The sequence below is a fragment of the Mus caroli genome, unplaced genomic scaffold (assembly GCF_978045245.1).
Source record: "Mus caroli unplaced genomic scaffold, Mus_caroli_1 scaffold_13, whole genome shotgun sequence".
Taxonomy (NCBI): domain Eukaryota; kingdom Metazoa; phylum Chordata; class Mammalia; order Rodentia; family Muridae; genus Mus; species Mus caroli.
In genome coordinates this window covers 113,884,127-113,900,478 of record NW_028227268.1, presented here as the reverse complement: position 1 = coordinate 113,900,478, position 16,352 = coordinate 113,884,127, and the positions used below count along the sequence as shown (strand labels likewise).

The 16,352-nt window shown below is 40.0% G+C and overlaps 1 protein-coding gene across 1 annotated transcript in view; it reads left to right on the top strand.

The window, feature by feature from the left end:
* Nucleotides 1-16,352, top strand: part of Abca13 (ATP binding cassette subfamily A member 13) — a 485,227-nt gene that overhangs the window by 320,969 nt on the left and 147,906 nt on the right. Inside the window, exons 44-47 of the mRNA XM_021177120.2 lie at nt 2,489-2,572; nt 8,978-9,047; nt 12,716-12,834; nt 14,791-14,878. Of these exons, the coding sequence (XP_021032779.1) occupies nt 2,489-2,572; nt 8,978-9,047; nt 12,716-12,834; nt 14,791-14,878 (361 nt within the window). The remainder of the gene's footprint in view (nt 1-2,488; nt 2,573-8,977; nt 9,048-12,715; nt 12,835-14,790; nt 14,879-16,352) is intronic.

Genomic DNA, 16,352 nt, shown 5'->3' with positions numbered 1-16,352 from the left:
TTAAATTAAAATTTAAAGCAGTACCTTCCCACTTCTCTGTTTGAGTGCAAAGGAAGTATTTCTTGTTCAACCTCTCTGAATAATTGCTCTGGAGGTGGCAACCTTTTTATCCCTCCCCCACAACCCCCGCTCTTTTCTGTTATTTAAAATATGTGTTATTAATAGTACAGTGCAGTTTTCTGAGACCTTCTGTCTTAAGCCATGGTTTAGTCACCATCAGATGTTGCTCTCTCTCTGTCCCTGAGAGGAAAGAACTCTACTTACCAGACCAGTCACTCCAAGATGACTCTGAACTTCTATCCAGTTCTGCTCTGTAAAAATCCCTATTTTCATCCTTTCATCTCAGCTCCAATCTTTGTCTCTGTAACTCCTTCCATGGGAGTTTTGTTCCCATTTCTAAGAAGGGGCAAAGTGTCCACACTTTGGTCTTTGTTCTTCTTGAGTTTCATGTGTTTTGCAAATTGTATCTTGAGTATTCTAAGTTTCTGGGCTAATATCCACTTATCAGTGAGTGCATATCATGTGAGTTCTTTTGTGACTGGGTTACCTCACTCAGGATGATACCCTCCAGGTCTATCCATTTGCCTAGGAATTTCATAAATTCATTGTTTTTAATAGCTGAGTAGTACTCCATTGTGTAAATGTACCACATTTTCTGTATCTATTCCTCTGTTGAGGGACATCTGGGTTCTTTCCAGCTTCTGGCTATTATAAATAAGGCTGCTATGAACATAGTGGAGGATATGTCCTTATTACCAGTTGGAACATCTTCTGAGTATATGCCCAGGAGAGGTATTGCTGGATCTTCCAGTAGTACTATGTCCAATTTTCTGAGGAACTGCCAGACTGTTTTCCAGAGTGGTTATACAAGCTTACATTCCCACTGGGGATCCATCCCATAATCAGCCTCCAAACACAGACACCATTGCATACGCTAGGAAGATTTTGCTGAAAGGACCCTGATATAGCTGTCTCTTGTGAGGCTATGCCAGTGCCTGGCAAACACAGAAGTGGATGCTCACAGTCAGCTATTGGATGGAGCACAGGGCCCCCAATGGAGGAGCTAGAGAAAGTACCCAAGGAGCTAAAGGGATCTACAAGGTTATAGTGGAACAACAATATGAACTAACCAGTACCCCCAGAGCGCGTGTCTCTAGCTGCATATGTAGCAGAAGATGGCCTAGTCGGCCATCATTGGTAAGAGAGGCCCCTTGGTCTTGCAAACTCTATATGCCCCAGTACAGGGGAACACCAGGGCCAAGAAGAGGGAGTGGGTGGGTAGGGGAGCAGGGCAGGGGGAGGGTATAGGGGACTTTCGGGATAGCATTTGAAATGTATATAAAGAAAATAATTAATAAAATATTTTTAAAAACACACAAAAAATCCCTATTTTCCTTTGCTACTGAACTAGAGTCCATCAGATAAATTTTATTACCTTTCTCTAGTTTATTCCATTGACATTCTATCCATCTATATCTGCATAATATCTGTCATTGTAAACATCAGTTGTATTTAATAAATATCCCAATTCTGAATTTTAACCAACTGAAATGAATCCCACTACCAATTATTCCAGTTTTTTGTTTTGTTTTGTTTTGGTTTTGGTTTTGGTTTTTTGAGACAGGGTTTCTCTGTGTAGCCCTGGCTGTCCTAGAACTCACTTTATAGATCAGGCTGGCCTTGAACTCAGAAGTCTGCCTGCCTCTGCCTCCCAAGTGCTGGGATTAAAGGTGTGTGCCACCACGCCTGGCCAATTATTCCAGTTTCTAAAAGTTGATGTACAAAATTTAAACTTTTTCCTAGAGTTTATTGCTGCATTTTTTCCTCACAATGACATGAATGTATTGCTGCTGAGTATCTCTTGGTAAAAAAAATCCGTATCAATGACCTTGCTTTTTGGCAATATTTCTTGAACTATGAATAGATGTGAGGCTTATGGTCAGTAAACTATAACACCATCACTCTAAGTGTGCTTAAAGCACAGGTCCCACCTTGTGCTGAAGATTTCTTACTACAGAAGTATGATTCAATGGCATGCAGAAACCAAAGGACGTAAATATAGGTTGCAGTTTTGAATTGCTGAGAAATAGCATGAATATTTGTTCCAAGTTAAGGCTCCAGCATGGAGAAAATAATTTTACTGATTTTAATAAATTAACATATGATGGCATTATATTAGGCAGTCTTTAGAATTTGATTTTAAATCCATGAAAATATGTAAAAGTGGTTAGAAAATTAATGGACAATAAGAGAAAAATAATGTGCTTTGACTAGAAACACACACAAACACATATGAGTGGTGGCAATAGCTGTGCTTAAAGAAGTTTTTCAATTTCATCCTTGTTCATGACCTTTTCCATAAAAGAACTGGGAAATTAGCTTTATCTGATATTCTGGAAATTGTTAGCCCAATCAGGTTAGCTAGGGTGAGATCAAAGTGGGTTCTCTGCTTGCTTCTAATGGTGTTTTGTTTTCTCACCGTCAACAGCAGTGGGAGCCATGGCCCAGACCTAACTCATGTGCTTCTGCGCAAGTTCAGAGATCAAGACCCTGTCTGTGCTGATGCTCTCAGGTAAGTATCTGGTGCCCTCAGCACAGCAGAGAATCCTACACCAGGAGCTCTGGAGACCAGAGTGTTGCTCCCTTGAGGATGGGTTAGTCTGTGTTCCCACTTAGGCTACATGGAGTGAAAGTCATCTTAATGAGTAGAACATTAATGGGTCTAATTAGTGGGTCTAATTAATGGGTCTCATTTTATGGAATGGCCAGGAACAAACTGCCTAATTACTTCTTTTTATCTTTCATAGACACATGCTCTGGAGGACTACAGAAAAAAAAAAAAAAGTATTCCTCTGACATAAGCAAACTCAAACCAAAAGGACTTAAGCATGAATTGTGTGTTACTTATATTAAAGAACACTTGTATATATTGAGACATCATTGGCATATTTTTTTTTTACTATTTTATTGTGCTTTTATACCTCTATCTCCCTTCCAACCCCAACCATTATTCCATCTTAATCCCTTCCAACTCTCTAACACTAGGTAGGTGTGGAAGAAGGTTATAGGGGAAATGGGGCATAGATCTCTTTCATTCAACAAAATAGATATTTCCTGCTGATTAGGGGCACCAAACTTTTTTGGGAAAGTCCATTCTCCACCATCAAGTCATCTCCAACATGAACCCTTGACAAGCCACATCAACAGGATCTAGCAGAAGCTGGGGAAGAGAAGCCTCCTTGCAGCATGCCTGCAGCCTCTCTTGAGCCCCTGGCATTAAGAGTCCCCAGAATGCCTAATGGAGCTAGTAGCTCCTGCTACTACATGAGGCAAATGATAGTCACCTGCTGTGAAGTAGCCTCTTACCTGGCTGGGATTAAAACCAAAACATATTCATATAACCCAGATTTATTTTTTTTAAGAAACCAAAATTCTCACTATATTATTTTTTAATTTAATAGACAACATGCATGCATGTGGTAGTTTTCTTTCTTTGTCGTACCTCACTGCTCATGAAGAGTTCTACTCATGGTTGCTTCATGATTTAATTTTTATGGCTGGATACTATTCTACTGTATACATATGCCACATTTTTTCAATATTCACTGAGTAGTGTGATATTAATAAGCTAACGCCAACTCGACAGCTTTTCTGAAGTAATCAAAAACGATCTTTTCTGTAATAGGAAGCTCTTTATCTAACTTACTTATTTTGTGAGTAAATGGAATAATAGAAGATTTGATACAAAGATCAACCTGGGAATGTATGTCACAGTACCTGGCAAATGCATTACAATCAATAGATATTATTATTGCTGCTGTTGTTGTTAGTATTAATTGTATTTTGTTTTGTTTCTGATTTGGCATCTTAAGTATCACAGACTGACCTCACAGTTAGTATGTAGGTGAGTCTGATCTTGAACTCCTGATCCTTCGTCTGTCTCCTCTCTAGTGCTAGAATCACAGATGTATGCCTCCATGCCTTAAAGGGTGTTACTGCAGGGCGGTAGTGGTGCACACCTTTAATCCCAGCACTTGGGAGGCAGGCTGGGCCAGCCTGGTCTACAAAGTGAGTTCCAGGACAGCCAGGACTATACAGAGAAACCCTGTCTCAAAAAAACCAAAACAAAACACAGTAAAACAAAACAAAACAAAAGTGTTACTGTGCTGGAATGAAAGGTCTATGCCTCCATGCCTGGAAGGCTGTTTCTGTTAATGGCATTGAAATTCACAGCTTCTAGACTGCTTTTGGTTTTTCTGGTCTATTTAAATCCCACCCAACCCCTGAGATGTTTGAGAGACGGTATCTCATCATACATGAAGAAAATGAATTTTAGAAAAAAATTTATAAATTGCCCAAGGCCTCATGAAAGGCACTAAGTGGAAAAGCTGCAACTCCATGACATCCCATCTGCAAGTGCCCAACACCTTGAACAATGTTTGCATTTGTTTTCCTTGTTGCATGGCCTCTGGATCATAACTGCTGTTTTATGTTTATGGATGAGTGGCCTACTTGCCTGTTTTTCTCAATTTACTTAAACATTATTTTGAGATTATAGTATACTTACAACATATATTATTTCCATTTCCTCTTTCCAGCCCCTCCCGTATACCTTTCCTTTCTACCCTTTAAATCTATAGCATCAGTTTTCATTAATTGCCATTGTGTATGTATATGAATATATATAATTCCTATATCCGGTCTGAATAATCTTACTTTTATTTATATTTCCACTGATACGCTCTTTTTCTGGAAAGACTGTTTTTCCCTACACTCAGCATCCCTTAGTTGCCTGCAGTTCTTTCTGTAGGGTTGAGGCTTCATGGGCTTTCTCCCATCTACTTTGGTGTGTCTACTAGTGTTTTCCTTGTTCAGCTCAATTTCTGTAGTCATGTTGGTGAGACTTAGTGAGGCACAATATAAAGCTGTGTTTAAAACTTGGAATCAGTATTTACAAATGACCATGTTGCATTTAAGTGATGACCTCAAAATAGTTAGCTACAGTAAAATATATTGCCTTCTTCCTCTATAGATCCTTTCAAGCCCAGAAAACTAGAACCATGACTGAGGTTTTACATGTTTAAATTCTCAATTTTTTCTGTTAGTATTTCGCTAATTTCATATATTTACAACAACAACAACAGCAACAACAATGACAACAAAGAATATAAATACTAGTCTGTCAATATGTGCTGATTGCGTTGAAGAAGACTTTTTGGGGAGCTCTGAGAGTAACACTCGGGGAGGGGAACATGCCTGGATTCTGAACCCTAATACAGCATGCCTTGCTTTATAAATGCTTCCATTACTGTCATTTCCCTTATTATTCATTGAGGATGCACTGCAAATCAAGTATTATTAGAGGGACAAGATTAATGCAAGGAATCTGCTCCTAAGAAATTTATAATTACAAATGGAACAAGTGAAGCAAAACCATGATAGTGTCCTGGATCCTACAAGTCTGTCTTTTCAGTGATATACATAAGAACTCAGAGAAAATAGTTTGATATATGTTTCCTAGTTCATGATGACATTATTTTGTTTGTTAGTCATACTGGTAATTAGCTGAGACTGAATAACTATTGATGGTCTCAGTATGGAAGGATTACAAGAAAACTAATTATGTTGCCTCAGTTCAGTCTTCTCTTGGAAGACAAAGAGATTTATCCGATGAAGGATTCAGATGTGATCATTTTCTCTTCTCTACTGAAAACACACAGGTTGTAAAAAACACATACCTCTGAGGAGCAGAAACAGGAGCACATGCGATCCATCTTTGGCCTAATGTCATATTAATGAAAGAATGATTAGCAGAAAATAGGACAATTCTTTTCTCTGTTCTTTCAAAGAAAACACCGGCGAGTAATCAGTACTTACTTTATGAATGACAGGAGATGTTCACAATTCTGTCTGTATGTCCAGCTCATTTCCTCTACAGTGCTGCTAGGGCACCTCTACTCTACCCTCCCCCCCCCCCCCAAGTCTCCACTTTCCCTTCCTTGTCCAGAACGGTGCTCAGGGTGAGCTAGCAGGGTAGCTAGATGGTGGTAGTGGTTATTGACTCTGCTTCTGGTCAGGCTCATCTGTGAAGATGACTGTGAAGATCAAGGGTAGAAAGCCCAGAGGGTGAATCTGAGGCAGCTATGTGCATGTGGAGAACACAGCTGGTTCCCAGGCTGCCTCAGTCAGATCTCACCCTCATTGGCTCTGTGACGACAAGAGCTTACTCAGCCTCTGTTATCATCAATGTGTTTGCACTTGAGCACTAATAACCTTCACCTCAAGCTGCAAGGTGACCGCTATGAAGCCTCTTTGACCCTATAAGCAAGTACATATCCAGAAAACCATTTTTATTTATTTTTTTATTTTTTAATTTTTAATTTTTTTTTAGGAAGAAGGAGGTCCTTACAGCATCTGTCCCTCTCTTTGAGATTTAACGTGCATGTTATGCTATTAAAAACTACAGGCATCCCTAAAGCAGAAAGACCTATTCAGTCCATATTCATATGGTAGAGACCATATTCAAAGCCCATTGAACTCACAAACAACAACACTGTTGTGTGCTACAGAGCACATGAAGGACATGCTCAGAGAACTCCAAGTATATCTAGATAATATCTAGAATGAAACTTACAAATATGTGTATGACTCCTCACGGGCAGTTTCTTCTGCCTGTCTCTTATGAATGCTTATACAGCTTCACAGGAAATCTTTGAACATAAAATTTGTTCGAGGCTGAGATACCCAAAACCCTCCAATCTGTTAAATACTGTCATGGATTAGCATTCAAATCTCAGGGAACTTTTTTCTCCCTCAAAGAAAGCTAAAAAATACCAGAAGATTAAGATGGGACAATAAGGACTTTAGAAACAACTCATTAAATTATAAAAAGTTATATTACTCTCCTTTCTGTGGCTGTAGTGTTAATACTACTGAGAGTAAAGATTACTGAACCAAAATTTTTGGTCAAATTGAGCAGGCTTTATTTTCTGTCAGTCAGGGCTGTCTTTCTAAAGTGGGCTTTGAGAGAACAGGCCCAAACACAAGAGAAAGGGTTTTATTATTTTACTATTTTATTTTTCTAAAACCTGCAATGACTTTCCATGAGTTTTTGATTATGTTGTATCTTGACAAAACATCTTATTTTATTAGGGTGGAGGTTAGGATATGAGGTGTGGAACATGTCAAATTCTAGAAATTGGATCAACACATGGTCAAACGTAAGCTTTCCAGGAAACAGGAATTAGCTTACTTTGGCCTTGTTACTGGATGGTTTGTAATCTTAACATGGAATCAGGCTGGTCCATCAATAACAAAATACTTGGGACAGGGTATTGTTTTACAAAAATGGATTTATTTAGCTCTGAGTTCTTTTGCTGGAGAACATGATGTGAGCATCTGTGTGGCCCTGGTGAGCAGCATGATAATAGATTTGACAATGGTGGGTGACACGTGACGACAATGTATGCCAAAGTCTCTAGCCAGAGACCAGGCTAGCTCTGCTTGCAGCAGGCTGCTATAAATCTGCTGTTAACTCTCACAGGCAATGTAAGTACAGTCCCATGGGAACAGTGAATCTATTATGAGAGTATATGCCCTCAGTGATTGAATTGCCTTGCACCAGGTTTCCCTCTCAGATAGTCTACTCTTCCCTGAGACCTCCTTGGCACACATGGGCTCTGCAGAAGACACCACATCTACACCACAACCTTCAATCCCTTGAATATCATTTAAGGCACCTGCAGCAAAAAGTACCCCCTGCTGGAAGTAAGAGATGCAAACAGTCATTGTTTTTAAAAACAAAACTAATTAGATTACAGCCATCTGGCTAAAACATGTGACTCCCTTAAGCACTGTTTCCATGTTAACTCAGAAATTCCTAACTGGAACCCCTCTGTGCTAATTATTCAAAATATTAATACTAGGGAAGTCTGTGATCACCTTTAGTATTTAGAAAATTGTATGGAGCTGATATTTGCCAGCCAGATGAGCAGAACTGACAAGTGTCTTTTTGTTGAACTGGTTGTTTCCAACATGGTGTTATTTCCCTTATCTATCTGCCCTTGGAGCAGCTCATCCAAGCAGAGAAACCTGGGCTTGTTTCAGCTTGGCAGGTCAGTCCTGCTGTGTGAACAGCAACTAATGGCTTAAAGTCTTAAAGCTGCTAGCCTTGCCTTGAGATCTGAGAAGCAGGGAGAGGAGGGATAAGCTAACACTAACGTGAATTTTACCTCCTCTTGGTATTTGAGTAACTCAGACTAATTATCTGCATTAAAGTAAAATTTGACTTAAAATTGTAAAAGTATTACTGTCTGGAATGTTCAAGGATAAAAGTCTACAGAAACATAGAATATAAAAGCTTTTCTACAGCTAGCCAGATGGCTCAGTGGTAAAAGAACTTATGGCCAAACCCTAAGACCTGAGCTTGATCCCTGGGCCTCATATGATGATGGAAGGGGAGAACTAACTAACTGAATAACTAATTAACTAACTAACTGCCTGCCTGCCTGCCTGCCCAACTAACTTCAACAGTGATTCTTTGTCCTCTACACTTTTAGCATACACACACACACACACACACACACACACACACAATTAAATAAGTAAATGTAGGATGTCATTGTCATGACTTGTCAATCTAACACAATAAATAAGCAATTACTAGTTGCTTCTTGATATCTGCTTATGATCTGAGAGTCTTGGAGTCCACATGGATCCCAGATAACCTGCTCAGCATGAACAGCCAAGAAAATCCCTGTGTCACCTCGTGAAATCTTGGCATGGTCATAAACTATTGTCATCAGATTAATAGCTCACACCGTGAAAACAAAAGCCAGAGTTCTGTCTTAGCAGCAAGGAGATGGCCATCTTTAGAATGGTGTTCTATTGCGGCACAATGGAATGCTTCAATGGAAATAAAGTATTTTATTTTTTATATTAAACTCTCTTTCCAATTTCCCTTTTCTTCCCCCTTCAGGATGAATTCTTCAAGCTGGCATAGGGACCCTTATTCTGGCCCAGAATCCCAGGACTCATGTGGCTGCCTGGTATGTTTCTGAAGTACCCTTCTCCATTTGGAGTATAAGGCTCAAACAATAATGATAATAATAATAATTATTATTATTATTATTAATAAATTAGTAGCTACAATCTGCCTAATCCTAATTTTGGTGATTAAGTCTCTTAATGTCTGCATTACATACTTGTGGAGAGTTTTCATCCCTGCCAGTGAACATGATATAGCTCTCCTACAGACCCTGCTGCCTGCTCATTCCCTGCTCACACCTATAGCTTTCCTACAAAGTCTACTGCTTGCTCATACCTCCTAATCATCATCCCCACTGGGATGCACTGAGCACATGAATCCTCTTCAGGTAGAGATGAGAAGCTAGACTTCCCCTTTGAAGGGAGATCTTCTCACATCTCAAGACAGGGTGACCTCAAGAATTTCTTCATAACTTTCTTCAAGTTCTAGAAACTAGACATTAAAACCTAAGGCACGACTTCAGACTTCTAATATGATTGATATACACAAGATATATGAAAGTAGATATTTTGCTTTTAAGGTAAAGGCCATAGCTATGTTGTCTTTGAAGAGAAACAAACTGAAATTTATTTGGAAAATTGATTGCAGTTCACCTCAGAGGAAGTCGCAGAAGGTAATTAGTGAAAGGCTTAGATCTATTGACTACACCAACCATCAGATGTGGCAATCTTAATTTACCTTTCAAAAGGCTAAGGATATAGTTTAACTGAAAGAGTGTTTGCCTATCACATGCAAAGCCCTAAGTTTGATTCCAGCATCAAATACAGTAGACATGGAGGTCCTTCTTACAATGCTAGGTCTCTGGAGGGAAACAAAAAGTCTTCACTCATCATCCATAAAGGGAAGGACCATAAGGAGAACACATTCACGGGCTTTTTTACTTAGCGGCTCATGGGATTCATTTACTTCAGCAGCTTAGTTACTTTAGAGAGTTGGCTTCTGAATAGTTTCATTTGCTTTCTTCTCATAGACAAAATTCAGGAAATAAGAGAGAAAGGCAATACAGCTACATGGTGGGTGATTATAAGGACTGATGGCCCTGAGGTTAGTGGACATCATGTTAGTGGACATTGTGGTCAGAGAATTCGCCTGCATGCCTTGACTCTCTGCACTGGCCAGAGGTTGTTTTCATTTTTCGTTGTCTCTGTTCTTATTTTTATCATGAAACCTCTAACATTGTATGCTCTCAGTGCTTGCTCTGGAACCTAGTTTAGTTAGAGTGATGGCTTTTCTCACCACAACTCAAAGTCTATTTGGGTTAGATAGGGTGTCAAGGGATAGGGAGAATGAATATCTATCAGAATGGTATTATGGCTCCCACTTCAGCCCAGTTCACATGAAATATAAGATTTCAATAATATGTATGCAAGAAAAGAAAGATGCCAAATGAGCACCATCTGTGGGCAAACACACTTCAGGAGCAGTGGCTAAAACAGCATTGCTACTGCTTCTCTAAGGAACTGTTCCATATAACTTCTCTTTGAATAGGTAGCAGGGTGGACAGCATGCAGCACTGTCAGCAAGTACTTTGACTAAAGAATCACTTTCTACTTCTCCTCTTCTTCCTCCCTTTCCCCTCCCTTCTCTGTCTTTCTCCTGCCATGCTTTCTGCTACTTCTGCTTTTCTTTCTCTTGCCTTATTCTTCCTCCCTCCCTCCCTCCCTCCCTCCCTCCGTCCCTCTCTTCCTTCCTTCCTTCCTTCCTTCCTTCCTTCCTTCCTTCCTTCCTTCCTTCCTTCCTTCCTTCCTTCCTTTCCTCCTCCTCCTCCTCCTCCTCCTCCTCCTCCTCCTTCTTCTTCTTCTTCTTCTTCTTCTTCTTCTTCTTCTTCTTCTTCCTCTTCTTCTTCTTCCTCTTCTTCCTCCTCCTCCTCTTCCTCCTCTTCTTCTTCTTCTTCCTCTTCTTCTTCTTCCTCTTCTTCCTCCTCCTCCTCTTCCTCTTCTTCTTCTTCTTCTTCTTCTTCTTCTTCTTCTTCTTCTTCTTCTTCTTCTTCTTCTTCTTCTTCTTCTTCTTCTTCCTCTTCTTCTTCTTCCTCTTCTTCCTCCTCCTCCTCTTCCTCTTCCTCTTCTTCTTCTTCTTCTTCTTCTTCTTCTTCTTCTTCTTCTTCTTCTTCTTCTTCTTCTTCTTCTTCTTTTTTGTGAACTCTGTGTTCTCTGGAACATACTTTGAGAAATAGCAGTCATTTTAGTAGTGATCCAAGGACCTCAGAGGAAGGTGTTGAGGCATAAATCATTGTGCCTTAAGGCTACCTCTAGAGAGACATGGGAAAGTGTGCAGGGAACAGATGTCCAACATTAGTTCCCCTACTTTTGTTGATCATGGTGATCTCAGTTAACTGTGTATGACTGAAGGGAAAAATAATTACCTCCCTAAGTTCTGCCATTCAGAAGCCCTAAGTCCACATCTATTTCCTCATTGCATATCCATTGTTCCTTGGCTTTTTATAAGTCTGTAAACCGTGTAACAGCCCTGGCTGTCCTGGAACTTACTTTGTAGACCAGGCTATCCTAGAACTTACCTTGGATCTGCCTGCCTCTGCCTCTTGAGCACTAGGATTAAGGGCATTTTCTACCACACCCAACAAGAATGAACATATTAAGCATCATTGCTGAGTCCTTCCACAGTAATGGAACTTTGCTCAAGTTTCTGTGTTAGAAGAGAATGAACTCAGCAGTTTCAAGTATACAATGCATAGTTTGATTTAGAGTGAGCATGTGCACTGGGCCTATGAGCTCATACCTTCTGCTTAACTGAAGGTTTGGAGCTGTGACCAGCAGCTTTCTAGAGTTCCCTTCCTCCTGCTACAGCATCTAACAGCAACTGTTTACTGTTTCTTTGATCTGAGTTTTAAAACTTCTACATATGTGAGAATTTAGTTAAGCCATAATTTACAGCAATTAAAATTCTTGTTATCTAATCCATACCTTTCTAAAAGTCATACTTTCTAAGACCCTCTTGATTTGCCATAGCGCTTGCATGTACAGGAATGGAACAGCAAATCCACACGTTAGGTCAGGGTGATTTGATTCCAGTTTTGAAGAGAAAACAAGCTCCCAATGCTGGAGTAAAAAATTCAGAGACAGTTTTTCTATTTTCACTACTACTTCCTCCAAACTTGCTCTCACAGAAGTAGAAACAGAGCAAATTTAGCGTGAACTCTGTCTGTGGTGGTATGGCAGTCGTACAGTGACTTGACCACTTCCTCCTTATTCACTCGATGGCCATTTCATCATGCAGACTTAGGCAAACCTCAGAAGGCTGTTTGAGTTTGGCCTCCAGCACATATGAAAGAAACACTGGCCTTTGAATCCTCTGCTTATCTTTCTCCTACTCGTTGCCTCTGACTCTCGAAGCTTCTTCAAATGAAAGATCACGCCAGTGAAAACATCTTCCCTTTTTAGTTCTTACAGATCTGCCCAAACTTACATGCAAAAAAGGATTTGAAGTTCTCAGATATAACTGACAGCAGAGGGCACAGTGGAATTCTGACGAAACCCTTGACTGCAGGGGGGCTCTTAAAGAGACTTCAGAAATCAGAATATATAAAAGGCTGGAGATAATTTATTAAAAATCGAAAGCTAGAAAAAGTCACATTTAGTTTAAAGGAATGCCAGTAAGTCAATTGTGGATTCTGAAAAAGTTTCTGTTTTATTTCTTTGAAAACAATTACAGAAGTGTCCAAATAAAAGCGCTGGTGCTCCCTCTCTGACCAACTGCCTGGGACACACACTGCTCAACCTCTCGGGCTATGATGTGGAAGAGTACTTACTGGTGCCATCTGCAAAACCAAGGTGTGTACAAAACTGTTGCTGGATCCTACCTATTTTATTTGATTTACAGTTATCCTTCCACATGTACTGAGCCTCATTCTAGGATTCAGAGGGTACCCAAATCCTTAGGAGCTTGAATCCCTTATTCATGGTATGGTACTTGCATAAAATCCCATTCTGTAGTCATCTTTAAATGACTTATGGTACCAGACAGACTACAAATGCTATGTGAACAGCTATTCTGCATTGTTTCATGAATAATAATAATAAAGATGATAATTATATATGTTGAATGCAAACACAATTATTTTCAGCAGTTGGTTGAAAAACCCACAGATGTGTGGAGATCATGGACTTTGAGAGTCAACCATAGTTTAGAAAAAAAAAATCCACCATTGATTTAAATGTTAATACGCAGTAAAGCCCAAAAGTCTAATGTGTACCTTGGTGTTCATATGAATTCCAAAACCATGCTGTAGGCCTTTGTCAGATTCTCCACTGCTGGCTTTCAGGCTTTAAAGCATTTGGGGAAATCATATCAATTGAGATCTCATCAGTGGCAGAGGCAGGGGAGCCAGTGGCAGTCTTGCTGCTTCAGGGAGCAGAGCAGAAGAGCTACTGGCATAATGAAATAATGATCTCTTGTTAAAATTTCCTCTACTGTGTAGTACTTAGTAATGGAAACTGGGAACAAATCATGTCTTACAATTCCTTGTGGCTTTTGGGAAAAATTTTGTGTGGAGTTTTTGGAAACTGAAAGAGGTGACTACAGATGTGGTAGATAGGGATGCTTACTTCACATTGCTTGCAATGACAGCAGCATTTACTATTCTGTCAAATTTCCCAAGTACCCCAAACACACTGCATTGCTTCATAGATGCAGACATTTGTTCGCTGTCCATGTTGCTATGATACCATACCCCCTTGCATCTGCTTCTCCTCCTCCTTTGCCAGGCCAGTGTGTTACCATTGCCCTCAATACTGACCTTCTCTGACCTTTGGTTTCCCTGCTTCTTTTTTTGCTTTTTTTGTGCCCTCCTAGCGCCCTTAAATATATTCTACAATCTCTACTTCTCCTTCTTAACCTCGAGAGGATAAAAGTTGTATTCACAGAACTTGGAGTAGTACCTTGGTATATCAGAGGTACCCAGTCTAAGCCTGTTGAATGGATGAATAAATTCCGTTGAGCCAGATGGCAATGCAACCCTATTCTTTAATGTTTGCGGTAAGGGTGTTATGGAACAGGACTGTTCTTTAGTCTGTTTCCATCCAGACGCTGGGAAGCCAATATTAATGTGTACCTCTTTTCATACCTTTTTTCTTATGTCAGCTATATTGAGAAGCTTAATACGTATACGATACCATACAGCCCACAGAGATAAAGCTACATAATCAGAACCCAGGAAGAAACTCATTAGCTGCATGAAAGGCAAACCAGCAAGTTAATGATTATAAAACTCAGTGTGGTAATTGATAAAACTGATGGAAGGTATTGGGACAATTCAAAAGATAAGTACCTCACCCACTATAGTTCTGCAATGCCTTCTAGAGCAAGGTAAGCCCTGAGAGTGGTAAAGGGAAAGAGCAGAGCAGGAGAGCCAAACTAGGCAGTCATAAAACTGAACTGGGGCAACTCATCCTGAATAGTGGATATGAATTAAAATAGAGTGCTGAGAGTCACAGGCATGTCCTTCCACAATGCTGTTTCCTGCTAAGTTCTACTAAGTATATCTTCTAACATGGCAAACCATGCCCATTCCTTCTTCATAAGCCATATCCTCTTTCTCGGTGCTAGACTGAGGTCAGGTCACCACCATCAGCAGGTGTCTTAGTTGGTGAGGTCATGCTATAGGTCAGACATGCTCAGCAGACTACTGTCTTGGGATGATTCTCACTGCTATGTTTTGGCTCTGAATCACCCTTTGAGTGGAATCCTGGTAATCTGATTAGGACTAACATCATACTTACTCCTAATAGGCTTGGAGGTTGGTCTTTTGGAGGACAAATACCCAATGATGCTGAAGATGTGAAGACAAATACATCAAAACCAAGGACTTTGGCGAAGGTAATCGAATCCCCTTTCTTTATGTTTTAGAAAGTATTTAAGGTAAACAAAAGCCCAGATACATATTTGAGCATGGGCTTGCTGAAGACAGTTCAAATGCCAGTGTTTGTTGCTGAAAATTGAGAATGATTGTTGTATGAAGATTCTCTTGAGAGAAGAAAAGAGTTGATTATTTTAGAAAGTATAGAAGTACAACAAACAGATCAGTATTTTTTTTTTTTTTAGGTAGGATTTCATCCCCAGGAGGGGAACTACAATCACTGTTTATGATTGCCTAAGAATTCTCCTGTGCCTGGAGTTGAACTCCTCATCTTTCAAAAGGTTGTATGCATGCCAACCCAATAAAAGGCAAAGAGGAGTAAACCAGGAGGAATCTTAGAGGCTCTGGGTTTCTATGTCCTAACAAATGTGCCCTAGTAGTTAGACATAGTCCCATTAGAATTTCAGGAAGAAGGCAGGAGATTCCTCATTGGGAGGAAGTGAGAATTGGATAAAATTCCATAGTGGGAATACATAAGTGTTACACAATTTGCCCCAACCGCTACAAGGAAATAATCAACCTAAGTTTAAAATGGGCAAAAATGGAAGGATCAAAGCTTCTAGCTGCTGTGATTAGGGAAGGAGTAAGGCATGTGAGAGGGAAATTGGAGTCAATAAATTAGGGAAGAAAGCTAAATCCATCCTGAAGGAGTGAGTAGAAAGATGACCAAGTCATTTCTTTCCTGTGTAAGTTTCCCATCTGCTCAATAAACTCACCACAGAACCTCTGTAACCCTTGTGTGCCCAGGACTCACACTCCTTACTGGGAAGCAGGGGTGTTTGTGCTTCTCTTGAAATGGAGAGGCTAATCCACATAAGCAACTGTGATGGGGGTTATTTGGGTGATAAGGTGCCCCACAGGCATTTCATGAAAATTCCCAGAGAAAGTCTCAATAGCTGTACTTTACAGTCTAATCCCTGAAGAAAATCATGGTATGAACTCTGCAGAAACCCCTCCTTCAGCTGAGGGCTCTTCAAATATCTTTTCTTTTTAAAATCAATGTTTGTATAGGTTTATATCTCAACATGAGAATCCCAGCATCCAGAACTTAAAGGGAAATGATTTAAATGGGTTTACTGGCTTGTATTGAAGGTATTATATAGATACAGTTAAAATATGACTAATTTGTAGAAGGGTCCTGTTGAGGTTTGTCAATGACTTGACTTTTCTTTTTTTTTTTTTTTTTTTGGTTTTTCGAGACAGGGTTTCTCTGTATAGCCCTGGTTGTCCTGGAACTCACTCTGTAGACCAGGCTAGCCTCGAACTCAGAAATCCGCCTGCCTCTGCCTCCCAAGTGCTGGGATTAAAGGCGTGCACCACCACGCCCGGCTGACTTGACTTTTCTATCCAACTCTAGACACTCCCTGTTGCTATTAGATGTATGTGCCTTTGCTTTTGGATGCCTGGAGCATAAGCCTCTTGCCCAGAGGTCAG